This window comes from Aythya fuligula, chromosome Z, assembly GCF_009819795.1.
Source record: "Aythya fuligula isolate bAytFul2 chromosome Z, bAytFul2.pri, whole genome shotgun sequence".
Lineage (NCBI taxonomy): Eukaryota > Metazoa > Chordata > Aves > Anseriformes > Anatidae > Aythya > Aythya fuligula.
Genome location: NC_045593.1, coordinates 74,970,081 through 74,997,754, shown reverse-complemented (window position 1 = coordinate 74,997,754; position 27,674 = coordinate 74,970,081). Strand labels below are relative to the sequence as shown.

General features: G+C 42.9%; 1 protein-coding gene across 2 annotated transcripts in view; it reads left to right on the top strand.

Annotated features, from left to right (window-relative positions):
• Nucleotides 1–22,527, top strand: part of LOC116501229 (paralemmin-2-like) — a 63,615-nt gene extending 41,088 nt beyond the window's left edge. Inside the window, exons 1-3 of one of the 2 annotated variants that reach the window (XR_004254386.1) lie at nucleotides 8,054–8,162; nucleotides 8,268–8,348; nucleotides 21,923–22,527. Coding sequence is in view for 1 of the 2 variants with exons in the window: in XM_032206770.1 (XP_032062661.1) it covers nucleotides 8,268–8,348; nucleotides 21,923–22,057 (216 nt within the window). In the remaining variant the exon portion in view is untranslated. Of the gene's footprint in view, nucleotides 1–8,053; nucleotides 8,163–8,267; nucleotides 8,349–21,922 lie in introns of those variants that run through there. The other variant, XM_032206770.1, reaches the window with a different exon arrangement.
• Nucleotides 22,528–27,674: the final 5,147 nt, after the last annotated feature.

Sequence of the window (27,674 nt, the reverse complement as noted above, 5' to 3'; positions counted from 1 at the left end):
AGCTTTGCCCTTTAAAGCCTTGGGTCTGACATTGGCAGTAGGCTTGTAGCAGTTATGAAATGCTCATATCTAGAAGCCCTGAGCACGAGCAAATCCTGCAGGGCTCCATGTGGATTAACTCCTCCTTTGGTGTCCAAACAACAAGATGATTATTGTGGTTATCTTGAACTACTAGCTGTGGACAAAGTGCATGTGGATGCAGAGCTATTTTATTTGCTTTGACTGGTCAGCACAGGAGAAAACGATCTGTCACCATCACACAAGCATAGTTCATCCACTAGATGCCTGAAAAGCTGGAGCATTTCAGAGAATTTGATAAAATGAATATGCTGAGTGTGTTTTCCCTATCCAAGCAAGAGCTGTTATTCTGCACGCAAGTGACAAAATCAGCAAGAAAGGGGGCTGGAAACCAGACACGTTTGCTCCTTTGCTGGAAGCAGTTGGGCTGTTTACAGGGAGATGCATCTCTTTATCTCTTCCAAACCACCCAGTTCTTCTACATAAGCAACTCACTTCTCTGACACTCATGACTACAGGAAAGGCTGCAATGAAAGCAGATGTATTTCTGGCCTGAGTGCATCTTGCTTTCTTCACCCTGAGGGTGCAGTTCTCTGTAAGTGATTCTATATTTGTCTTAGCAGGACCCTGTCTGATAGATGAGAAACAAAAGCATTTCTATAATTTCCAGGCCCTTCTGCTTACTCTCTCACCAGGGTCTGCCTCTGTGAAGCAAGCCTGTTCTGTGCCCAAACCAACATGCCAAGACAGGTTTTTCTGCACACAGTGGCAAGCTGTGTATCTAAAGGGAGTCGGTCCTTGTGGGAACAATCTCCAGTTTAACACAGTCTGCCAGTTCCATAAGAGAGGAGGTGAAAGATCTTTCCTTTGCTTTCTGATATGCGTACAACTGTGGAAAGAGCTTGCATAAGGAAGATAGCCAAACCCAGCCTTTATCTTTTGGATGAGTTTCATCTGCTCACCTCAGGCATTTATTTGCTGCACCTGTGCATTGGGAGCTCCTGTCACTCCTTCCCAAGAAACCCATTTGTTTGTTGTTTGGAGTGATGGAGACACACAGCTTTGTTAAAAGATAATGGATTTACAGATGATATGTGGAAAAGGTTGCAGCAACTTCTCGTACTCCTGTTGTCCCTGCCTCCCACCAAGAGCTTTCCAACATATGGTTTGCTTTGTTCAGGTTCAGGCAGAGTGAGCCACCAAGGTCCCAGGAGCTCAAGACGTTTGAAATCATGAAGCTAGGCTGTAGGCAAAAAGCCTCTTGCACAAGGAGACTGTAGGGGTGGGCCAGGGTGGAAGTTTCTTAGGTGCTACACATCAGCACAGAAAGCAGAGTGTCCCTAAGTTCAGAAGCTGGGTTACAGTACACAGATACAGGGCAATTGCCCCTGTCTCATGTTTGAAATAACACAAATCTCTGCCAGGTGCCTGTGGGTTTGTGAGGACTGGGGCAGGGAGGGTCTTTCAGGGAAACACTTCAGTAAACAAAGCTGGAGGCTTAAGTTTATGTGCTGTTGATGGTGTGGTTGGAAAGAAAAATGAGTCTTGGGAAGGTACGAATGCAGACTCCATTTCTGCTAGGAGCATGACAGGAGAGGAGCTGGAGGAGGAGGAGTAATTCCCCATTATCTGAAGAAACAGAAAACTCCGGGTGCCAGAGGGGGGAGGCTAGACAGGCCTCCAGCTTGCAGTGATGGAGAATGCAGGGCTGCCCATCACGACAAGCCTTCCACGACAAGCCTTGGTACATGTGGTGCTGTGCTCTGGTACACTTGGCAGGACAATGGGCTCCCCATTTTGGCCTGGCAACAAGGCAGTGGCAGTGGGCACAGGCTAACCAAAACAGCAGGCACCCTTCTGCCAGAACCTCAGAGGTCTGAGGTGTGTTTGTTCTGCTGCAGTCCTATCTGCTTCATCTCCACTGGTGCAGTGATCGGTGTGGTGTGCTGTTTGCAGGAAATGTTGAGAGCTGCATTTCAGCAAGTGCTCTCAGTAGGGGACTGCGCCATTGCAGCTATCAGAGACAGGCACTGTCATGAGCATTTCCCACATTCAACACAGCAGGAAGACAGAGAAATTGGCCGGGCAGGAATGAGGCAAGGTGGAGAAGAAAAAAAGAAAAAAGAAAAAAAAAAAAAAAAAAGGAAAAAATTGCCATCCTGTCTTTATTAATATTTTCTTTTCTGTGAAGCATTACCACTGGACTGCAAAAGACAAAGCAAATCCACAGGTTTAGTTTCACTGCTTAAAGCAGCACCGTCACCACAACGAGAACTACCATTTAAACCACCACCCTGAGGAAAGCTGCAGCTCCTGTGGGAGAAATGGTCTCCATAAAGAAGGATTCCTTGGGGTTATGCTGACTACAGATGGAAATGATTCACAGAATCCGTATGCTCCTTTTCCCCTAGTTCTGGATGTCCCTGAGCTGGCAGCAGAAAAATGAGGTGTCAGAAGCTTTTTTGCATCTTTGTTTCCTTACTCACTGTCCTAAAAATCTGTGAGCTTTAAGGAAGCAGAGAATAATACCTGCCAACTGTGCAAAGTGGAGAAAATAATGCCTCGTCAGAGAAATCCATGTGTTTCTTTGAAGATATGCTTTCATGACTATTTTCCTTGCTTTGAAGCAGACTGTAATTTTCCTCTGCATGTGCCACTTTTTGGTGTATTTGTTTTGCATCAACACAGCAGGCAGGAGCTCACCCCCTCCACCCCTTCCTCTTTGGCTGACAAGGTGCTTGCTTGGCTTGAAACCACCGGGAAACCCCTTGGTGGAAACATCCACTCACTCCTCAGTCTTGCTCTACCCATCCCCTCTGTGGTCATAGGCTCCAGCACACAATCTGTGTTCACCACGGGCTTTACGTTTGGTCATTTTTCCATCCATTTTCCTACCTCGCCTGCACTGTAATCCTTAGCCTGCTGTTGGCTCTGGGCATGTTTCCCCGGTGAGGTCAATCAAACAGCACTTAGTTTCTGTGGAGCTCTTTCAGCACGTATCTGAGCTGGCTGGAGACCAAAGAAAACAGGTGTTTCTGCCAGACCAAGCGGAGTGGAGGACTTCACCAAGGCCCCATCGCCCCAAAGATTAACATGGCTTTGGAGGTGCATGCTTCTACTCAGACAGCTACCAGCCTGAGAGCTACATAATCTCTGTATCCCTTCACACCCTGTGCAAACAAATTTCTGAACAACAAAAATGACATTGCAATGGAAAACCGAGATTTTCTGTGACTCCGCTGTCAAAGGGAAGCATTTTGGTATAACGTGGCTTGTTTTGTTTTGTTTTGTTTTTTTCAAGGTCTTATGTTTGCTTTGATTTTACTTTTTTGACTGGAGTGGTTTGACACGTCTGACACTAAACTCTAAATTATTTTGATCAACTGTAACATGAGAGCAGCTGTCCTGAATCAGACAAAAACTCCTGCATCCCATTTCTGACAAGGCTATAAAATGGATGGTGTTAACATGTGCACTACAGAAGGACAAGTATATGAAAACTTCCAAAATACCTCTTCATCCTCAACGCCATCTCTGGTCCATGGGCATCCTGAACAAGAGAAGGAAACTGAGTTTATGTGGCATCCTTCATGGTATCCCTTTTTCTGGCAGTGACCAGGCTCCCCTGGAGTCCCCAGGAGCCCCCAGCATCTTCCAGCAGCCATAGCACCCTGAGGTGGGGATTTCCACTGCAAACCAATGCCTTGAGTTTGAACCTATCCCCTCCAGCTTCACTGATGCCCCTTTCTATCTTACAGCATGAGCAGTTGTACAAGTAAACCCACTACAGCAGTATATGTCCACTCACGGTCTCTGTGCCACTCATGGTTTTACAGATCTCCTTTTCACCCTCCAGACAACTCTTTCTCTTCTAACCAGATGGGATCTTTGCTTACTAACTGATATTCTTTTTTTTGGGGGGAAGGGGGGTGAGGGGGGGGGGGGAATAGGAAAGTTGCACTGGCCAAATTTAGCACCGTGCAGCAATTGCTTTCTTTCCAAAAACAAGCCTCTCATAAAGGGAAATACATTTATATTTTCCATGTTCTACTTTTGGCATCACACGTGAACTGCTGAATACAAATCTCATTTTTCATTAAGTAGATTTCAAGATGTGAGTCAGTTTGCCCTTTGACCTATGTTCCTTTCCCACCATTTGGATCTGTGAGTAAAAAAAATAAAACTCAAATACTTTCACTTTCTCATTTTCCTAGCACTGTTGATGAAGGGAAAGACATAAATTTAGAATCTTGTTTTATTCATGGTCATCACTCTACCATTTTGGAAAGCGTAACTCTCCAAGCGGGACGTTTATATTGTTACAAAAGCAGAACTCCTCAGAAAGATATAAATCTTTTCTGCTAAACCTACAATATTCACAGTAAAGCTGGATGCTATGCCTGTTTTCTCCAACCCTTTTAAACCTAGTTTTTATCTTTTATTTGCTTTCTGGGAAAACAAAACAAAACAAAACAAAACAAAGAAAAAAAACACTTTGGTGCCCACAGAATAGCTCTGCCTAATCTACAGTTTTCAGTAGCATCCTCAACATGTATAGGAACTATACAATATCCAATCCTCTTGTGCTCTTGGTATCCAGGTGGGTGTCTCCCTCAACCCCAGATCACACTTAGCCATCTCTCTCTTGCCTTTCAAGCTTCACTTGGGTAGTTTTTGACAAAACTGAAGCTGCTGCTGTGAAACTTAAGGGACTGGATGTCATGGGCTGGTGTAATGATAGTGGGAAAACTTTGAAAGAGCCTTGTTTAACACTGCAGAGTGAAATGTGGCTTTGGTGCTCATTGGTGTAGGTAAAGCTAATCAACCCCCATCACAGAATATCAGTCACAGAAAGAGGCTCTCACAGAATGAGAGAAGGGTTGAGGCTGGCAGGGACCTCTGGGTCCATCTGGTCCATCTCCTGCTCGAACAGGGCCACCCAGAGCAGGCTGCCCAGGCCTATATCCTGATGGCTTTTGAGGATCTCCAAGAAGGGACAATCCAGAGACTCTGGGCAACCTGTGCCAGTGCTCCATCACCTGCACTGTAAAAAACATCTGGTGTTAAGGGGGAACTTCTTGTGTCCCAGATTGGGTCATCTGCTGGGGGAGATTAGCATCAATATCTAACTGAAGCAATGGTGGGATATTCATTGCAATGTCAGAGAGGACATGCATTGAAACAGAGCTGTGTGGAGTAAACCTATTCATTTAAGGAGATCACTTTATTCTCTTGGTGATAGGAGCCTTAGTAAATTGATAGGCTTGCTTGAGAAAAAAAAAAAAAAATATATATATATATATATATGTATGTATGTATGTATGTATGTATGTATGTATGTATGTATCTTCAACTAGATGGATAGAATAAGGAGGAACATTTACTTTACAGGCTTCAACATAGGAAAGTATTATTTTCTGTTTAAGCATGTGCTTTACATCCTCATGCTTTCAGTAAAGTCCTGAATGAGAACTTGCTTCATCTACTGAATACCTAAAATCCTTGATACTGATTTTTACAGGAATTTTTGTCAGCCTGTCCAGTCTTTTACCACATCTTTTCAGAACATGCATGTATAAAACAGAAATGTGTGTGCACACAGCCTTCAGTGACTGGGAGAAACCCAGAATGAATGTGATCGAGTCACATGAAGGTGAAAAGTCCCAACCCGTGTTGCAATTCATGCAATCTTCAGAAGAAAAAAATCTCTTTTCTGTCATGGTGCAAAATGAGAGGGTGGAGGTGTGTGGTCAGGCTGACTGAGAGCCAGTAAAATGGAAATGTGAGCAATATTCCAATTTAACTCAATGGAAGCCCACTAGTTAGTAAGTAGTTCAAGTATTTTAGTGCCTGCTGTGTTGATGCCTACAGGGAAAATACTCTAAGTGCTTTCCCTTTCTCACAAAGAAAAGAAGTTTCCATCTATGTTTTATAAGGCTGTCTTGTCACATCCATTATAAGGCATGACACAGCCAGTCAGAGAAAGTACCACAGTGATTTTTGTCGTGTATTTGAGCAGGAAGGCTTTTGTGAAGGGTAGAAAACACACACGCACACATACATATATATGTCTATCTACAAACAAATAGAAATGTAGGTCAGTTAATTGTGAAGATGCAGGTGCCTTATGCTGGCCTATGGCGCATCTGATGCACACTGTTAATGCCTGCATACATCAGATCCAAGCATTATGTCAGTCTGCTCAGCTTAGCACAAGCAAGAGAGAATTATCCTTATTGTGAGAATATTAGGCCATTAACGGGAACAGCTTTTATAACCACTTTATTCAGGTCCATGGCTGACCAGCTATTTTGGGAAGTTTAAGTTTTTTTGCTCCCCAATTAAGTACACAGTTAATATTACATGATTAAAAAAAAAATAAATAAATAAATAAAAAATAAAAAAGAGCCCTGAAGAATGCTGTGCTGTTGTTTTTTTTAACCTCAGGGCCATGCAATATCCTGCTCCATTCAAAAACACAGAGGGGAGATAGGATAGGATTGGAGGAGCGATAGGAGGAATGTTCCACAGGCTATCAATTTTATATAAAGAGTGATTTTTAAAGGTGCATGCATAAATTTTGTATGCCTGCGTGTGCTCAATGCAAATTGTCTTCTGCATGCATAGAACAGCACAATGTCATTTTCAGATGAAGACAGACTCCATTTGTGACATTTTAGTTATCCAAAAAGCCAATTTTCCTTTTCCAAAACAACTTTGTCAGAATATTTTTGTTCAGTGGTAATATTCTTATGTCCCTCTGGCAGCTCTGTGTGTGTGTGTTTATGTGTAGATCTGGATACATGCAATCAGCATGAAGGAACATGCAGTATGTTGCAGAACTTCTTGACATATGCAGCATTTGACTTCTTAGCTTCTCTACGGTTTGTTAATCCAGCCCTCCCCTTACTTGTTCTCATGTCTCACTTTTCAATAGGTCCAGGCAGTTAACTGACTCCATTTTGAGTGAACCTGGCATAAAAATAAATAAATAAATAAATAAATAAATAAACGTGGCTTTATCTTCTTTGCAAATGTTGTGCTTTTACTCAAAATGCCATGGTTTGAGGTCCAATATAAACATAAATCATTTGTGCCTAAAACCATCTTCCTTTATGCCCCCTGAGAATAAGACAAAAAGGTTTGAAATCCCTAGAAAGTGGTGAATTCCCAGTAGGACACCCAGAAATGGAACACAGAATGATTTTGGGGACTGAATGAATCTCCAAATGTCTTCCAGCCCAACCTTACAGCTGCAGAAATATTTAAATAACTAAAACATGCTTCCAACAGGTAAAAGATGAAAACTGTTGTTCCAGTAAAAGCTGCGGCTGATGTGGTTTTGGCATGGCCTATCTGTGTTTACTACTTGGTATTTCTGTCTTGGTTGGGAAGTTTAACATGAGAAAACACCTGTGGGAAGGGGAACCTGGAACGGGCTGGAGATGGGTGAGGAGCAATGCTCCCTGCCAGGCACATAAAATTTGGGCAAGGCAACAGGTTGGTGCTCCATAATGGGGAGGGGTGGAGGATGAGGAGAGCAGATAGTCCCCCTCCTGAAAGCTCTGGGACAGCCTGCTGCTGAGCATGGGTTGGTGGAGATGTTTGTGGAGGTGACCTTGAGAACCACCAGCTGCTGGCACAATATGTGGCCAGCCTGGCCACTGGGAGCCACCATGGGCCAGCATCTCCTCTGCAGTTGTGCTTTGAATCCCAAACAAAGTGAGCAGGCTACCTGCCCCATATATGCCTCAGATCAGCCCTGTGCAATCCAAACAAAACACATTTTCCCCAAGAGGCTGGGGGCTTGGAGCCTCAGCACCTGCCCCGAGGGGACATCTCCACCTGTAGCCCACCTCCCTTCATGGGTGATGCCCTCTCATGGCGTTACCATCACACGGCGGTCCCCACCCCTGCCCCGGGGTCTGGCACGAGAAAGAGCATCTGTGTCCCTTTAACTTCCCTCCGAGCCGCGATGCCTGTGTTCTCCCCTCCTCTGGGACTGTGCACGCTGTTGCTGCTCCGGCTGCCGGCAGCCAGCGAGGAGAATTTCTGCTGCCGGTGAGCGACCGGCTGGTCCGGGGCTGGCACCCTCCCAGCGAGCAGAGAGCAGGTGAAACGGGACTGGTGGCATCTGTACAGATGTGCGTGGCTGCCTGCATGCTCCTGTGAATCCGCCACCCTTAAATCCTCCATTTCTCTGACGATCTCTCTCTCTCTCTCTCTCTCTCTGAAATTATTTTTCCAAGGAGAAAAGGAAAAGGCAGACAGAAATAGAAGGCAAGAGACAACAGCTTGAGGACCAGATACTTCAACTGCAGCATTTCAAGGTAAGGGACCGAAGCCAGAAAGGACGGATTAACTAAATTTGTCCATTATTAGATATGCAGATCACACGCCTGAAAGCTGGGGAGAGCCCACCCCGACATGCAGCATCTCTCGCTGCTGGAGCCTGTCTCATGCAGTGCTCGTGTCATGCCTGCTCGTCGCTCCCTGTGCTTCGTGCACAGGACCATGCTGCAAGGATGGGGTCGGGAGGGTGTGGGCACTGTGCTGCTAATGTGGAGTGGTGTTATTGATTATACATAACGATAAGACACCGGTCGCTGTGGGTTGGGTGTGCACTGCATGGCTTCAGTGAGCACTTTTCTGCCTGCAAAGCTGTGCTAAATTTTGCTGGTGCCTGTCGTTAGGTTTTGTATGTGTGTGTGCTCTTTGCAGAGGGGGTGTCAGTGTGCACGCCTGTGTGTGCAGAGCTTTAATTGTAGGATGAAGTTGTTAGGCGTATGTGCCAGAACAAAATGGGCAGGATGCACAGGCAGGGAGGGTGCTGATGCGTGTATGTGTGCCTACACGGAGAGGAACCTCTTTAACAGGGTGCCGAGCAGCCCCCACTCCTGCTGGACTCCATGACAGCTGCAGAGAGCACCAACTGAGAGGCATCCTGGTTATTTCTATCATTTAACCTTCCTGCCAGTAGCAGTTTGTCTCTACATTTTGTGTAGCAAGATTGAGAACAGAAATGTACATGTGATCTTTTTTTAACCAGTGTGCGTTTGTGGGTCGAATCTTTTGAGATTATTGGTTCGTTAGAGGAGCCCAAGGAAAACAGTAATTAAAATATCTCAGAAAGATGATCAGGACTGGACAGTTTTTCCTTGCAGTGAGCTGGGCTGTGATTTAATATACATATATGTATATAGGTTGCTTGTGCCATAGTATGTGTGCAGTACACCTGCATGGGGAGGTGCCATGCCAGACGCCTCCTTTGCCCACGCCTGCACTGGAAGATCAGGCTTCCAGTTACTGCCACAGGCAGGATCCTTCTTCTGCCTCTCCAAAACCCTGCCATCATGTTCTAAGCTATACCTAATTTTCTGGTAAACACAATGCAGTTAAGCTGCAGTAATTGATTGCTGCCCATGTAGATGCTCCTGCAGGTTCACCACAAATCTACAGATGTCACACATTGTCTCTGGTGCCATCAGTCCATAACACAGTAGCATTTCTGTAGGGCAACAGGAGTCACCCTCTCATTCAGGCTGCCATGGACCCCAGGCAAGGGAGGATATCTGCTGACAACCACAGACAGATGCAGCAGGGCAGTACGATGCCTTTCCAGTGCCTCCAAGATGCTTGCTTTCTTTTTGCTGCAAAGCTGGGTGCTTCCTTTATCATGTTAACTGTTTCCAAGCTAACTGAATTATGCTTTTTCATGAAATTCTTTAAGCTGAGCCCTCTGGGAAGCCAGTTCTGGCAATTGCTGTGTTTCATCTGATTTCTTGTGATATAGCTGAGGCTAAACTGTATTTTATCATCCTCCTCAGGGAAAAGCCAACTCCACGCAGTGGTGCAGCAGGGTCAGGCCCTGGGCTGGTGTAAGCTGGAGCTGGCTCCATCCCTGTTATGCTGGTTACTGCCAGCCCAGGCTCAGGGTTGCTGCACAGATTTTTTGAGTGGCACTCATGAAAATTAACTATTTTCCTTCATTAGTTAGCTCACAGCCTGGAGCAAGAACCATAATCACACAGGAAGCAAAGGGTAGATCAGGGCACCGACATCTGAAATGGCAGCTTCCTCAGCTAAAAGCATGGCTAGACTTAAGGACTGTAATCCTGGGTGTGAGGATGAGCATCAGGATACAGCAGGAGCTCCTCCAGCCCTCCATTCAGTGTCATCAGATATCACCAGAGAAAAAGCCCAAAATAAGTGCATACATCTTCCTTCAGAATAGCTAGATAAAGTATGGTTTGTTTCCTGAATCGTGTCGAATGCAGCTAACTCAGTGCAACACATAAATCCAGGTCAAAAAGACCAGGCTTACCTAGGATGCCCTTGCACTTACTTAAAATGCTGTGAAGTTGTTAATGTCAGTGTAAAGCATAAGGACTTTGCATCAGTGTTCATTAAAATCAGCTGTGGAGAAGCCTTTGAAAATAATATCTGGGTTAATCCTGTGTCTGCGGTATCTGGGTTGATCCTGCAAGTGTAACAGCTTGAGTTCACCCAAAGACATTCGTGCCAGAATGCAATGGATTTGGTTCATTTTTTCTGTGTTGCCAGGGCAATTTTCTCTTAAAATGCACTGTGTAAAATAGTACGTTCGGTTACCTAATAAAGGTTCTGAAAACTACAGCAGTTCTGCTAATTTCAGACTATTTTATTCACATAGGAAAACTATCTAACAGAAATAATTTATTACAAATGTTTATGTTGGGTTACCTACAGTGCTCAAGTTGCTGATGCCAATTAGTCCCCTGGCAAGACAGATGACTTACTCTTCTACCAGTTCATTCGTTTTCTCTTTGTTGCATACTTGGCTGACAATAAGTGATCGGTGGCTGCTCTCTTGTCTTAGGCAGAACAGCCCAGCAAGCACTACCTTGAACATGAATTAGTCATGTGGCAACATATTTTGCAAAGACTCTTGAGAATTAGGCCAATGGAGGACAAAAACATGACTCAAGTATTAATTTTTTGTCCACAAGGACAAAAACATGACTTAAGTATTAATTGTTTGTATGAGCTTCTTGTTTAATAAAGTGTGAAAGCCTGGACTAGGAGAGAGCCTTGTGTAGTGTAGACTCCAAAGACTGAATTGCTTCTTTGCTGACACTGAAAGCCATTTATCCTCTTAACTGAAATTCTAGAAAGTAGGGATTTTGGTAGGCACAGACTATCCCAATGGTTGTCCAGGACCTTCTGGGTGATCTTTTGAATACAGGAGGCGTATTTGTCTAGTTTACAATCAAATACCTTGTTGAAAAAGCTCTTGGTGATGGCAAAAGCATAAAGGTTACTTGAAGCCCTGTTTTGTGTTTTTTTTTTTTGAGATAGAAAAAGTGCCATTTTGCTCTAATAAGAGGATATTTGCAAAATTCCTCCTTTCCTCTCATCTACTTTAATTTTTAATACTAAAATAATCTCTCATGCAATATTTTTTATTGTTGTTGTTGTTGTTGTTTTTAACAGTAGGTAGACTTTAAACTTCATGCTTCAGCAACTCATTGGCCTTGCCCTTACAGGCACACCTTGCCAGGTCCATGGGAACTGGAGATGCTACCAGCTTCTTGCACTGCTGTTCATAATCAGAAAAGTGGACAAAATTCACTATGTGCAAACACAGTATCTATCAACGTGATGTAGTCTCTTGAAGAAGAGAACAGTTGATCTTGGTTGAATAGTTACACTGGAGATAGGATCTGTGAGCAACAGCTGCTTGTAAGAGCTTGTTCTGCTAGGCAGAACTGGAGAGGGCCACTTCTGATGGAGGTGTCCGCTATTTCAAATAAACACCAGGGTAGAACTGGCTTCCTCCGTAGTTAATTGAACACAATTTCTGTAATCGTTTACTGTAGCTCTGTTTGGTGGTGGCTGGTAATAAAATAAACAGCACAAAACGTCCTAATTGAATGAAAAAAATGACTTATCTGCTGCTACTTTACTATTACAATAAATCCATTTACTGCAATTATTTTATTTCTGGAGTGTTTGAAATGTGAGGGACATTTTTCTGTTAACAGCTATTTCTTATAGACTACAGTTCATGAACACTCAATCTATAGCATAATTATACCTTTACTTTGAAGGAAAAGAAAACCTTTTTATGTTATAGATATTATGCTAAGATATGGTTTTAGTTGAAACTATCTTATCTAAAAATACATCTTAATTTGATTCTTCCAAAATTGCTTTGTTAACCTCATTTTATTCTAGCCCCAAAATAAATGTTGTCAGAGAATATAAATAGAGGTATCTAACCATATATATATATATACATATATATATATATGCATATGCAAATGCAACAGTGTGGAAAAACAGAGAAAACTTTTACAAATGAGGGAATCTTGTTGTTACTTTATCCCTTTGTGAATTTCAAGTGAATTAACCCTTAAACTGAATAGCAGCTCAGCTGAACACACACACACAGACAAAACATATATTTAATGATGCCATGGACAGTCTCTGCTCTCTACAGGGACAGTGCAATAGCCCCCAGACCCTCTTCTTATTAACAGTCAAGCATTCTTTATGCTATGTGATATCTGCTATGGTAGTTCCAGGCTGTCCATCTGTTTTAACATGCTGGAGCCCATTACACCTCTACAAGGCTGGAAGTTCATGCCATCTCCATTTTCCATCCATGATTCTGGAGCAGGGAGAGACTGAGAGCTAATTCAGAGAGAGATTTCCATGTCCAGAGCACTGGGGACCCTTGTTCAGCCGTCCTGTGCATCGGCATCTTTGGACTGGTCACATCCTACATCCTTGGAGAGCTCGCCTCCCACCAGGCCTCAAGCTGAGAAGAGAGAGGCTGTGCCTCTCTGCTAGTCTCTTTTATAATGCAGAAGAGAAATTCAGATTCATTAGGCAAAAATGGGAAGGGGAATAGGACTGTGTAGTCTAAGGAGCTGGGGCTTTTGCTATTTCTGAATTGCTCACAGGTTATGAAGCTGAAGGATATCCTTACAGAGAAGTAGTGTTTGGAAGGAGGGATTTCAAAAATCCTTATGTGTTTTCTTTCAAGTAGTCAGAAAGAAAAAAAAATATATATCCCCAGATTAAATCTTTTAACCATAACACAATATTTTCTCCAGACCAACTACACAAGTTGACTACCCCAAATGGGTGAAAGCTTTAGTCCTTTAACTCACTTTTCTTACCTGTTTGCATGCCATTGTCACATAACAGGAAATACAGTAATTATGCTGCTTTAATAACTCTAATAACACATTATTTAGGAAAAATGAATGGTAGTGTGAGGTAGTGTGAACCTCAAAGTGGAGAAGAGTTATTCTGGATGACCACATAAGTGTTCCCCTAAGGGCGGGATTTCCTTGAAACCCACTGAACTGGCACTCAGTTTTACCCTCAGAGCAGGTCATGGCCACACCAGCAGTTTTTGTTTCAGACAGACTGTGTCAAAGTAGCTCAAGGATGTTTACTTCTTGCTTCAGTGCCAGCTCTTCCTAATGGACTGATACGTGCTTAAGAATGAATTCACATGACCCAAATTCGGCTTTTCGAAACAATGAACACAAGAACCCTTAAACCAGAAAAGAAAGGAAACCCTGAAAAATAGCTTTTCTTTTTGTCTCTTGACTGATGTGTGTATGTGGAAAGGAGTGACAAACTGGAGCTGAGGACAAACTGAATGCAGAGAGGAAACTATTCTTTCAGAAGATAATGGTAAAAGCAACTGTAATGATGATAACTTGCAAAGACTATTTGGGAGAAGAGGATTGGCAATTTTCAAAACCTCAGATTACAAACTATTGCAAAAGAAATTAATTTGACTTGGGTGTTGTTTGTTTTTATGTTTGTTGTTTATATTATGTTATTATCTCTCAAATCTGTGCTTTGGTTCTTTTGAAAACACGGAATGAGTACTCACAGGGAAAGACAAAGCATACCTAAGTTTCTGGCTCCAGGAGGTAACAGCAAGATCAAACTCTTTTCATGTGTGTGTTTGTAGAAGAGGCTCCTATTTAATTTCCATGCAACCACACCAGGTCAAGTGTCCAGATACTTCTGCTAGCTTAAAGCTATTTCTTACTCCAGCTACAAAACTCCCTGGGAAAAAGAGAAATCCTCACAGAGTTGTACAGTAGTTTATGTGTGAGAGAACCCCACAAGTCTCCTCGTGCCCTCACCAGCAGGAACAGGTTGCTCCCGTCCTGCATTTGGTCTCTTGCCCAGGATGGAGATCCCGTGGCCTCCCTGGGCAACCTGTTTCCAGGTCAAACACCATCCTGGGGACTGCATATGCTCTCATTGTGACATCCTTTCAGCAAGCTGTGTCCCTGTGCTTTGCCAGCCAGTGCCCATGGGGACAGCCCAGTCCCCTCATCCTTCCTCTTTCCCCCGCAGCAGCCACCAGCAGATGCTCACTGTTGGTTCTCCTTATGGTGCTTAATCCCTCCACTAGTGAAATGATGAATAATTGCGCAGAGGTATCACTGTCATAATGCCTTGAAGAGCTCTGAAACCTGAAGTAGACTCCCCAGAGATAATGAAAAACAAACCCCATCTGTCCAGCTTAGGTACTGTGGCTGTTTTCACCTGTTACTTCAAGCAGAACTTCCTGATAGTCCAGACATATGAAAAATATACGTAGAAAAGGGCCTCTGTTTGATTTATCCTTCACCTTATATTTGTTTTTATCTCATTGTCATTTCAACCCTTTAATAAATATTTAAAACTCTTGCTTGTATCCATCCATACCTATGATCTCTTTTATTGAAACTAATTCATACAGACCAGTGCTCTGTGGTTAACCTCTGATCTCAGCAGAAGAGACACAAGTTTTTCTCCTTCTCCCATACAGTCTTGACAATGTCTCTTGCTGTGTTGGGTTTCCTTTCAGCTGAAGGAACTTAGGTTTTATTTCTTCTTCTTCATCTTTGTATGGAAACAACTGTCTGCTTGGTTTACACAGTTAAATAAAATATGGGACCTGAGCAATTTAAAAGCAAAGCACACAAAATATTTACACTGGTGATCTTGCTAATGGATGGGAAGCTTACACTGGGGACGCAAAACAATTGGCTTTTTTTCTTCCCAAAGTGTTCCTAATTGGACATCTATCTATACAGCTGCAATTTCTGCTCCTGAGAGTTTTTAAACAGACAGAGCATGTGATCTCCGTGAAGGAGCTCCAGTAAGCAGCACACCCGTCCCTCGGGCAGCCAACTGCTGATGCGCCTTCCCGGTGCATCTGCAAGCCTGGAACACTGATCAAGATCCCCTTGCCCTCCCTGGGACAAGAGCTGGGCTCCATCCCATCTCATCCCATCCCATCCCATCCCATCCCATCCCATCCCATCCCATCCCATCCCATCCCATCCCATCCCATCCCATCCCATCCCATCTCATCCCATCCCATCCCATCCCATCCCATCCCATCCCATCCCATCCCACATAAGCACAAACAACACAGGCCACGCTGTGTTTTCCTCACCCACTCCTGCAGCTCCATCTCACTGCTCAAAGCACTCCTACCTGCAGTGTTGTTGTGCTGAGTGTGTGCTTTGAGAAAGGGAAAGGAAAAAATTACTCGGGGGGATGAAGGTCTGTCAGATGTAACAGCTATGGCAAATAAACAAGGGGTGAAGAATATCCCCACAGTGTCTTTCAGCTGCCGTGATTCCAGGTCGTACTTATAATGGCAGTGGCGATCATGTTTTATTATTTCCGCCCTGCCCTGCCCACTCCTGCTGCTCCACGCATGACTTTTCTGCAAGTCACTGTGCCTCCTGCCAAGGAAAAAGCAGCGGCTGAGCCGTGGACCCCACAGCAGTGTGACACCTGCTGTGTGCACATTGACTGATCACTGGAAAACATCTGTAACTATTGGTCTGAATGCATGCTTCTCAAAAACAGTTTTAAGACATCACTTCCTCAAAGTATTTCTTAGAATTGTTTCTTGTTTAATAGAATCTTGACCCTCTATTTAATCTGCTTTATGGACACAATCTTTAGTCTTGCACTGGCTAAGCTCCACCAGCTAACATGTATTTTTTCATTGAATTATACCTACCCTAGTTATGACATTGTGGCTGAGGTCAAGACTACAAGCAAGCTGACAAGCTTTTCAGCATGACTTCATTCCCTAATATGAGCAGTGCTTGTATCTTATCTGTGTATCATGCAGACATGCTCTTTAGGCTATAACAAGTATCTCAGATGATGGAAAAGGCAACAGAAAGTTTAGCTGCTAAGCAGAATGCTGTCTCCCAAATCATCCCAGCGAGTTGGAAATCGCTGCCTGCTCTGTTCCAGGGCCAGTCGTGCTGTGCAATGATACATCCAGCTCACGGCAAAGCAGTGTGCTGAGGACCACACCTTATCTCTGTATCACAACATGAAACTATCAGAAAGTGAAAAGCTACAGCATCACTCAGGAATACATTTTGAGAAGCTGCTTTTTATTTTTTCAAGATGGATCTGTCTGTCACATTAGCTTATTCCCACAGCCCTTCTCTGAATTTCCATATTTAATTATGGATGGTTAAGGGCGTCTGACTCACACTACAACCATGCAAACAACTTTTTGTTCCATTTTTCAGAAAGCAAGGGATGTCCTGCTGGCAAAGGAGAGTCTGTCTTGGTGCAAGTCCCAGAAGCTGCTTTGCCCTCACTGGCAATTGCACTGTGCACTGGCAGGTTGGATCCAGCCCTCTGGGGTGGCTGACAATGTCCTGACAAGTAATGTTTGGGGCAAATAACTCATTATCACATTGGCAAATGAAGGAGGATGTTTGTTATGATATCTTTCACAAAGGTACAAACACATGGATATGAGAATACAAGGAACCAGCCCGCTGCATCCATATTTTGTCCAGGGTAGAAATACTGTATACATCTCAGGAAGAAAAATCTCCTCATTCCCAGCACTAGATTGTTAATGCCCAGTAATCTTCAAGCCTCAAAACCCAAAGATTTTTGGCAAAACTTCAATTTGGCAAATATTTCAGTAGTATTGCCTTTGATGAAGCACTACTGATTCCAGCACAAGTACTCCAGGGATCATTATTGCCCATTTTCCACAGCACAGAAGTGCATCAATACCCTGAATCATCTACGTCCAACAGTGTTTCTCAAAATCAGGCACATTTTACTGGAGTAGGCTGTCTTTGGTCAACTTTTGACCCTTGTTTCTTCTTGAGATTATCATCTTCCCTGAAAATCTCCTAAGCAGCCCGAGGAGCACTCCACTTTAATGAGCACTGCCCTTAAGAAGAGGTAGCAGTGATTGCTCCTGTAACCAATTGTAAATATTCAAACAAAGAAACAAACAAAAATCTCAAAATGTAGAAGTACTTCAAGAACTGGCTTTATATTATCATAAAGAGTCAAATAGCAAGCCTGGTAAATCCCTCTGGGCCTCAGGTGAAGATGTGGCCTCTGTGTGGGACAAGAAATGTATTTTTCTACATGATCTACATTTATGGAAGGAGGTCCAAAATCAGCAAGACTGATGGGCTGAATTAATTGCCAGTAGGGATAATTCGGAGGTGGTACTTATGGTCTCTTAGAGGGCATAACACTGTATGAAAGTGATGCTAAAGAGATTTACAAATTATAATACAATGTCCCCCAATATTTAAATATCTGAAACTAAAATGCAGCATTGAAAGTAAGAATTTTCTTTTCAATACAGCAATTTTGCTATGTGCATTCAAGGGGATATGTCTTATTTCCTTGCCAGTGCTTAATGTAAACAACTTAAAGCCCTTGGTTTTTATTGTCCTGAAGTATGAAACTGGAATTAATATTGCAAAGGGGAGCTGTGCACCACTTTTATGGCTGTCACTGTGTCTACTGCATTCAAACATTTGGCATGACTTCTTCCTGTCCTGTCCAACATCTGTTCACTTATTTCTGTCCTCACCATGATTTGTTCACAGACTCATGATCTGTTAGTTTGTTAGCTTGTTTGTTTGTTTTTCCTTTTAGCAGGGTAAAGAAAAGTTACACTGCTGTCCTATGGTTAAGCAAAATAAATAATCTGAGAGGTATCTCTGCAATCTCATTTGTGTGCAGAGAAGCCAAATCACCTGAGAGACACGGTGACCTAGTGCATTGCAAGCCCAGTGCCCTTTCCACTTCAGTAACAGAGAGAATTTTAATGACATGATCTAATTTCTGCTAAAGGATTTAGCCTGAAGAAATTGTACTTTCCTTGTAAATGCAGGAATAGTTATATCAAACTGTACATAGTGTAGCTGCTTGTTGCACTGGCGAAATGTTGCCTTCTAATAGTCTGGAATATTTTGGTATTGGACCATTTTGGTATCGGAGCAAGCAGTAGAAATGCTTGTACTTTTACAATAATATATCTGCTCACTCTTGCAGTCCTCTGTTACTTCTGCATTTTCTAGTCATACAGCATAACATCGGCACACAGAGAAGCTACAAGATGCAGTAGAAATTTAAGGCTTTTTCATGTTTTGAAGGATGAGGAATGATGAAATACTAGCATGGGACTAGTTTAATTACAGACTGCTGAGTAAAGCAAATGTATAAGATTGCTAACTTGGAGTAAGTCATATAGCAAGCTTATATGGGGCTCCATCCCCATGATAGTATTCTCCATTAAGTAGATTTGAGGAACAACTCTACTTCCTGGGGTAAGATTTGGCAAGACTTTTTCAAAGAGAGTAACACAAATTTTATAGCTGTGGAGGACAGCTGGCAGTGAGCTTTTATTTCCAAGCCACATTTGGCTCTGTCCTGCATCTGGCCGGTCTGCCTTGATGCTGGGCTGGCTGCCTCACTGGGCTGCTTCGTGCCCAGGACCTGAAGTGAAGCATCCAGCACAGCTCTACCACCACCTCCCTCTTCAGCCCTACATGCCTTTGGTCTCTTCACGTGTGCCAACACCTTTCTTCTAGTTTTATGATGAAAATGCCTTGGGAAAGGTTTGCCTGAAGCAGGTGATAGATTATTCCACCCTTAGCTACTGCCCCAGCACCATGCCAGGAGACTGGTAGCCGAGAAGAGGTCCCACAACCAACAGGATGGTTGCGTGTGGTCCCCTGACTCGTGCCTGTCTACTTGTCTATTGTGGTTGCAATGGGTGTATAAATACAAGTAACCTCACCAGCTTGGCAAATAGATGCTCTGAATTTCAATAAGTGCTTCTCACAAATGTTTCCGTTTTTCAGAGTCTTCTTGTCTGGATTCCTCAGCATAGTATTTAATGATTGCCTTCATTTTCATCTCAAAAAGGAGAGCCAAAAACATCAAAGCTACCAGTTTTCCTGTTTTAGATAAAATATGCTGACATTTCACCCAAGAGGGAGGATTTTTAGTAGATCATAGCATTCTTGTCTCTAAATAAGTCTTTAAAAAAATCCCATTGATGCTTTCCAGTTTCAAATTCATGCTATTAATAGGCCAAAAAAAAAAAAAAAGAGGCTTCTGGGGGAAAAAAAAAAAAAAAAATCATATGATTTTGTAGCTCAAATGTTTCACATAAACAAAGGCCAAAACAAAATCTGTAAAAAATATCTTACTTGGTGTACAGTGGTTGCACTGAAGGGATAGGCCTCTCACTGTCTGAACATCATCAAAGAGATTCTGTAAGAGCACATTGAAAAAGGCCTGGATTTTATCTATCCTTCTGTAGCAAGCAAGGAGTGACTGCTAACTGAATGTCTTCAGAGCTGTCCAAGCAGCAGTTTGCCAAGGCCCTTTCTGGGACTTCTGGAGACATATTTGAAACAGGTTTAAAACAGAGAAGGCTGCCTTCATTTTCAGAGTTTGATCTTTAGATAGTACTTTTTCTTTTCTTCCAACAAAGTATCATTCAGGATTTCAGATCTGAGCACACAGCTGAGTGTAATGTATGCAGAAACACAGTTCTGCATGCAGCTGGCTGCATTTCATTTTAAAGAAAAGACAGATTTTTTCTAAAGAACCACCAGCCTTCATAATGCTGTGAAGTGGCTGTAGCCCAGTGGGTACCCAATGAGCTCATTGAGCTCCTCAGCTGGCTTGCGTTTTTTATCTGCATGTGTGATCACCTAGAGATCCTCAACTGAGGGAACATTGCAGTAGTGTTAATGGTCCTGAGTGATCTGGTAAAGCTCCTCCCAGGCAGTAATCAGCTGGATACAACAGAAAAGCAAAAGTCACGCCAACAAATCTTACTACCAGCCCACAAAAGGCATCAGGAAGCATTAGTAGTTGACAGTGGCAGCAAAAGGGCTAGTGAACTGCAGAAGCTGTGGCTGGAGATAGCCATCCTTAATGTTTTCTGAGCACCTTAGGGGTAGCCACAAGCAAAACTGAGTTCAGATGTCCTGAGCTGAATGAAGCACAGCACATCTCTAACATCCCCAGGTGCCACTGTTGAACATGACTGCATGGCACACAAGCACAACTCCCTTTCTATCATGCAGAAGTCCTCATGCATACAGAAACCACTTAAAACCAACCCAACCATCCTGAAAGGTGGAGTCATTTATCAAGTCTAATTCACTTGTGTGTTTTGCATTGCTCTGTGTCTGCTGCCTTATTAAAATCTATTTGCCTGATGTCATATAGGCCACCCAGTGACAAGAATAGCTTGTGCATAGATACTATGCCTATATATATGCTGAAAAACTAACAAGTAAGTCCTGTCTCTCATGTCAAAAAGCTTTCTATTTTGGGATGGGTTTGAAGGCTGCTTGTGGTGGTGAGTGTTTCTTCTTTGTACATAGTTTGCACAAATCGGATTCTATTCCAGCTACGAGCACCTCATTGAGAAGACTGATAGTGCACGTTTGGGCAGCCCCTGAAATGTGATTTCTCTGAACTGATGATTTCCTTATTAGGCTCCTCTTTGCTGGAGAGGATGCATGGCCTCACAGTGGGCTCCCTGAGCCAGCGTTTTCAATCGGCTTGGGAATTCAAAATCAAGGCTCCTCTCTCCAGCAAGGGCAAGGGGCTGGATTTGTCAGTCCCCTGGCTGACCATTTTTTCCACCACTATGCTGCGGGACTAAGCCCAGCATGGCTTTGGGCTGCTGATCATCTCCCTTTCAGCGGGTGTGCTCCAGGAGGCTATGTCCTGTCAGCATCCCCCAGGAAAGGATTCAGCCAAGGCAAGCAGCCTAATGAGCTGCTGAAAGGATTGCCTGCAACCAGTGCATCTCCACGGGTGAGCTGCCTGGGGTGAGTTGCAGCTGGACTAGACAGTGGCTGGGTACTGTTGTTGACATGTTTTTGGTGTTGAAACATAGCAAAACATCACAGAAATTTTTTCCTGGTTATAAGTCATTGCTCTTTGCTGAAACAGTGTTGCACCCTTGTATACCCATGGTTTCTGGAAGACTTTTGTTTGTTTTAATTGGCATCTGGGCTAAGACATAATGTGCAAGCTTGTTGAATGTATGGATACCTGTTTGTGTGTGTCTGTATGCATGCTGGCAAAAATATAGAGACACACTGTATACATCAAAAAGAACTTCTCTGATTAATTTAATAGTAGAGTGATTTTATCTTTCATTAAGTGCATTACTTTTAGAGCACACTGCTTTTGAAGCTCTAAGAAGGTTATTAGTTTATTCCTTCCAGCACATGCCTTATCATTTGCAAGAGATCCAGACTTTTGTTCAAAGACTTTGCTCCTTTCTGGACTTGCTCATTTGGGTGGTTTGAACTCTTGTTTTCTATTAAAAACTAAAAATAACTTCAGGTTTAGGCACCAATTGTAAATATAGTCTATCCTGTAAAACTGATACTCCTAAATTTGGATGAACTTCTAACAGACTGTCCAAATCTCACTGTCCATAGCAGTAATTGGTAATTCAATGGGGCAGATCTAAAATTCAGATACAAATGTAGCTCCTTCTCAGTCTTAAGAGAATATTGTTCTCTCTGTTCCTAAAGCTATTTCTTTTTCCTCACAGTCAAAAGCACTTCGGGAAAAATGGCTGCTGCAGGGAACTCCTGCTGGCTCTGCAGAAGAGGAAGAAGCCAGAAGGAGGCAGTCAGAAGAGGATGAGCTGAAGGTGAAAAAGCTGGAAGAAAATATACACAGGTAGGGACAGTTTCCTTTTGCTTTGCATAAGAATAGTCACCCCAAATAAAGCCAGAAGTCTTCCTAACCCTTGGTACCATCCCCTTCTCTAGCAGCAGATAATAGCAGATGCCTAGGGGAGGATGTAAGGGACAGGCAGACAGACCCCAAATTTTATATGCCCTAGGTTTTTCCCCTAGACCTCCATGATTTGCAAGGTAGAGTCTTAGTGCTGTCTATGTGCTGACCAGACTTGGACAGATTTTTCACATGAGGGAGCTAAAAAAGGGGGATGAGTTCCCCTTCCAGATGCACTTGTATGATTCAGTCAACACTTGAGAGATTCTCCATTGCTTTACACCTCCTACAGTCAAAAAGAGTTCAAAGAGTGGTGGAACTCTTTTGCACTCACTGTTCTCTGGCGCAAATGACTTTTCAAAATGCAACAGCAGATGCCACCAGCAGATCAAATATCTACAGCTTTCATAAGCAAGGTTTGGGCATTAGAATCACTTCCTTTTATCAGCTTCCCATTGCACAAAAAGTTGATGTTTGTAGTCTTTTGTGTTGTTTTTCCTTTTGTTTTGTTCCAAGCAATGTAGTCCAAAGCTCCTAAGAAAAATGATTTTATCCCTTACAAAACAAATTTGAGATCTACTCCTTTTGCCAGCTAGGTGATGTGATTTTAGAGTTTTTTTCAGCTAGCAGAAAATTGGCCGAAAGTTGGTCAAATTTGGTGCCACATGTTCTACAAATGTGCAAGCTGAAACAGCAAATGAGAAAATAAAGCAAATAGGACCAATAGCCCAAGACTAGCCTAGCATCTAGTGAACTTTATTTGCTTATGCCAGGTTGTGTTTTTTGTTGTTGTTGTTGTTGTTTTGTTTTGGGATGTGTGTGTGTGTGTGTGTGTGTGTGTGTGTGAAATCTCTTGGAGAAATCACTGAAAAGATTTCTTTGGGGACATACACAAGCAGACCCACCCTGAGTTTGGATGACACTAAACAGCTCCTATGTGGAAGTAATAGATCTGCATGAATGTGAGGATTGCCTCATGCTACTGGTTTCTGTTCTGTTATTACTATTAATTAAAATTAATATGACTGTGTGTATTGTTCATCTGTGGTAGCATAAGGCAAGATAGATTTAATTTCATACACTACCTGATGTTTTACTCCATAAATTAATGCAGTAAATAGAAAGAACACATGGACTAACACTCAGAAATAAGTACTGTAATGCATATTTCATCCAGTGTTGAATGCCTCAAGGTACTAAGTGCTCTGACCCCATCCAGCAAAACACCTCAGCATGTGCTCAGTTTCAGCTATGAGCGTACCACCACTAACAGCAATGAAACCTGCGTGCTTATGAGCTTTGCTTCATTAATTAAAAGGATAGGATGAAAGTCTGTGTAAAACCTTTGTCCCTGTATTTTTGTGTTTTGTTTTGTTTTGTTTTTGTTTTTCTTTAACTGCAACCATGAGAAAAAATATTAAATATTTGGAAATAAAGGAGATCTCTTCATCTGTGGCCACAAATGGCAGGTCAACTGAATTGAAAAGACATTTTTGTTTGACAGCCTTGCTGGCATATTGAACTTCCCTGTCATCTTTTTGAGGAAACTCCAAAGATAGTAAAAGAGTATTTTGATTTTGATGAGGCAACACTACACCTGGACATTAGAGATAAAAGAGTAGAGTTTGAGGTCATTAGTTTAATTTCAGTTGGAATCTGTGACAACATGACCCTTACAAACAGAGCCCACCAAGATAGTCTGAGAAGGTAAAAGGCAGTAGGAGGAGTAAGAGGAAGAGAGAAGATGTCAAGTTCATTATCTGGAGGGGTGAAACAGAATGAATTCATCCTGAAAGCATTTGTTTTCCTCCTGCACACCACACTTTCCCTCTCTGTCCCTGGAAGGGAATTGGAGGGGAGGATTGCAGGGAGATGGTTCTTATGTTTGCATTGCAGAGGCAAGGTGGTCCTCTGGAAGTGTATATTAAACAAAGGCATGGGCCCATGGTGAAACAGTCCAAACCCTCTCAGTGAGGCCAACAGAGGACAGACTGAGCTGGTTACCCTGGAGGACAGGAAACTACTGTAAAACCAGCCATAAAGTTAAGGCTGTCAGGACACTATATGCCCAATGTGCCAGGGATCATGAACATTTATTAAAGTCACACTGCATCATCTGAGCAAGCAGAGAGGTTGTCTTTGAAAAAGTCTTGTGGCACATGTGCTGGCTTGTCCCTTCTGGAAAGCATGAAAAGTTTTTGCACTTACTGTGAGAGCAAGGTGAAGCTTTCCTGGTAAGGCCAGCATCCATACTCTGCTTTAACAGGAGGGAGCATGCAGTCATCCTTTTCCTCTTGCAGCAGAACATCCCATCCTAATCTCAGAGAACACCATTTCTTCTGCTTGCACTGAAGTGCTCAAGAAGCTCCCTTTCTCATACCATACCATACAAGTTTGCTACATGATCATCCATGTCAGAAAAGAAATATCTGCCTTTATTTGCAGGCCAGTCATAAACAGTAGGTCTGGCAAGCTGAGTGACCTGCAAAAGTTAGAGCAGAAAACTGAAGGAGATAGCGTCTGAGACCAAACTAACATTCATAAACAAGAGTGTAGGCTCCTGTGGGACTGTTATCTCTTCCTTTGGGCAACAGTAGAGCTAACTATGGATTTGTATATGGACTTGAAGGCCTTGAACACTGTAGGGATGCTTCAGTCCAGTGTAGCTTTTTCCAATTCATTTTTAAATGACTTGCCCACTAAAACAAGATCTTTTGCAAGATGTACACATGATTGCAATGTTTAGTCTTAAGCTAGTGTAACCAGTTCTCCTCCATGCGGGAGATGTTTAATTTCAAAGGGGACAACAAAAAATGCATGAATGTACAGACTACTGTTTATTTATTAGACTTCCATGTTATTATGATATAACAAAGCATATACTTCAGTTTCTAGTCAGCAAAGATATGCGCGTATGAGTAAACCTACATGAGTAAGTATAATGACTTAATGAGCTCCCTCATCTGCAAAAGTGTTTGGAAGAAGAATGCCTACATTAGTCAGGATTTCTGGCACTTCATGCCAAGTGACTGAAAAAAAATACCAGCATCATAACAAGAGAAATAAAGGAGAACAGACCACAGTAAAGAATGCAAAAATAATGAAATGACATCATGCTATTATGCTGATAATTCCCAACAAATGTACACAGAAGTACAAGATGAACATACAAGTTCAAATAATAGGGAGTGAAAGATTATGACAAAATGCAGTAATAGAATCCATCTAGCAGTGGATTACAGACAATGATCATTTCATAGTTGGGATTAGTTTAATATCTTTAGCATTTTGAAGCACATAAACACTAGAAAAAGTAAAGATTCTGGGTCAGCATTAGGGGAAAGCAACCTTCCCTGTGCTTCTTTCCCATTGTTGCATAGCGAGAAAGTGATCTCCTGCTTTCTTCAGTTACCTTAGATTTTGATTAAATGTTAGCAAAGGAGTCACAAATAAATGAAAAACACTTCCCTTCCCTTGAACCCTCTCCCTGAATTACAGACATAAAACCTGTTGTTTGGGATAACATTGACACCAATGCCCAGTGAACCTTCACAGACACATTCCTGATGGTGTGTTGTAGGTGAAATAAGCACTGGAATGCATTGCATGCCTCCCATGGTTATTTTTACCACATGACAGTCTGTTATTTTGCAGCAGTGAATGGAAAGTTGGCATTCGACATCTGGGTATTAGCAGGCAGCATTCATAGAGCAGAGCAGCCCACCCACAGCCTGCTGTTCCCTCACAGCATTTGAAAGGCTCCCAAAACTATTTTGTTTTACTAGATTACATTGTAGTACGTGCCGGTGGCCTGTGTTTACTACAAAAGGTGAAGAGTTTTCATTGCTCTGAAGCTCTCAGATAGCATGCCAACACAAAATACTCTGTGACAACATATCTCCTCACTCGATGACAGACACCAGCATGAGGTGCCACGAATGGACACATTGAGCTCCAGGAGAAAAGAAGCTCACAGGGCTAAATCCTTAGTAAACTGGCATATCCCTTTAGAAATCATTGGTGCATCTATTTCCAAAGGCCAACGGGGTGCCTGTCAGCTCCGTGGAAGGACAGACTGCTCCCAGCAGAGCAGCCTGCTGGACACAAGAAGTAGGAAGGCACCATAGACCAGTAGGTGCTAAGAGGAGCCTCAGACTCCACACACAGGAGAAACCTGTGGTGTTTTGGCACTGTGGCAACTCCTAAGTTTGAAGCAGAGCAGGCCAAGGTGTGTGTGTGTGTGTGTCCTACCCTTAACTCAGAGACACTCAGCTGTCAGCACGTACAGGTCCCAACTTTGGCAAGAAACCTTTGGGGTGCTAGAGTGTTTCACCCATGCCCATACTGGTGGTGAGCTGTGGTTGTTTCACCTCCAGGAGAAGACTTTGCTTCAGTGCAAGGAGGAAAAGTCCTTGCACTGTGTGGAGGAAAAGCCCTGGTGCTGATGACAGCAGGGGCAGATCTGTGTTTTGGACCATTGGTACACTTGGGACAAAAGTGTATTTGCTGTTTGCTGGTGCCTTGCTGATGTGGGCGGGTGGTGCATACATGCAGAAACTCCTTCCTGCCCGGCATCTCATGTCCCAGTGCTGCCACGCTGCTTGGATCTATACTTAAAAAAGTTTGGGAAGTGTTTCAAAGATCTCTTGAACTGAACGATGCCTGTGGGAGGGACCGTGGGACAAGTAGAGCCTCCAGCCAAGACAAGCACTTAACCTGATGGACCAACACAGAGGCTCCCTGTCAGCTCGCAGATGGAAGATGAGCTCTGCAGGAGGAAGAGAGATGACAATCATCTATTGACCAAAAGTTGCTTTGACTACTGAAGTCTGTGTCATTTTATTGTGTTAGATTTTTCCTAATAAACAGCTACTAGACAGAAGTCCAAATCAAGGTAGATGCAGATCCAAATGGGACTGAAAATTCTCCAAAGCTGGCAGGATTATTGTCTCATTACATTAGTGTGCTGGAATCTTTCCAGGTAAAGGCTCAAATCTGGGTATTCTCTGAGAGGCTGGGCTCGGTCGTGAGAAGAAGATGCTCATTGAGCTGATCTGTAAACAGCAGAAAACAATATTTTATTAATGCACTATCTTATTAACAAACTATGAGTGCATCACAGATCTGTGGTGTTAGCTGGGGTCTACGCTAACTTCTCTTCTTATTGCAGTGTCCAGCACATACAGGCAAAGGGCTCAGTTGAGCTAATCACAGCTGCTGTACCTTTACCAATTTCTGTCCTGATATCCACTGTTTCATTTCTTTCTGATGTCAGAGTTTTATTTCCTGCTTCTTTTTCCCAGGATAAAAGCTAAGCATGTCTCAGGCTGAGATCTCTGACTATAATTCTGTCTTTCTTGCAACTGGCACTAATAGTCTTTGCATGACAGAGAGAACATGTGTCAGACAGATGTGAGTGAACACCTTCAAATGAGGGATTGTCTGATGTCAGAACCAGCTGATTAGACCTCCCACGGAGCACAAGGTGCAAACCAGGACATGAGGTGGCATTGTCATAATGCTCCTGTTATAAAGTTCTCATCAATTTCCTTGCAGTCAGCCTC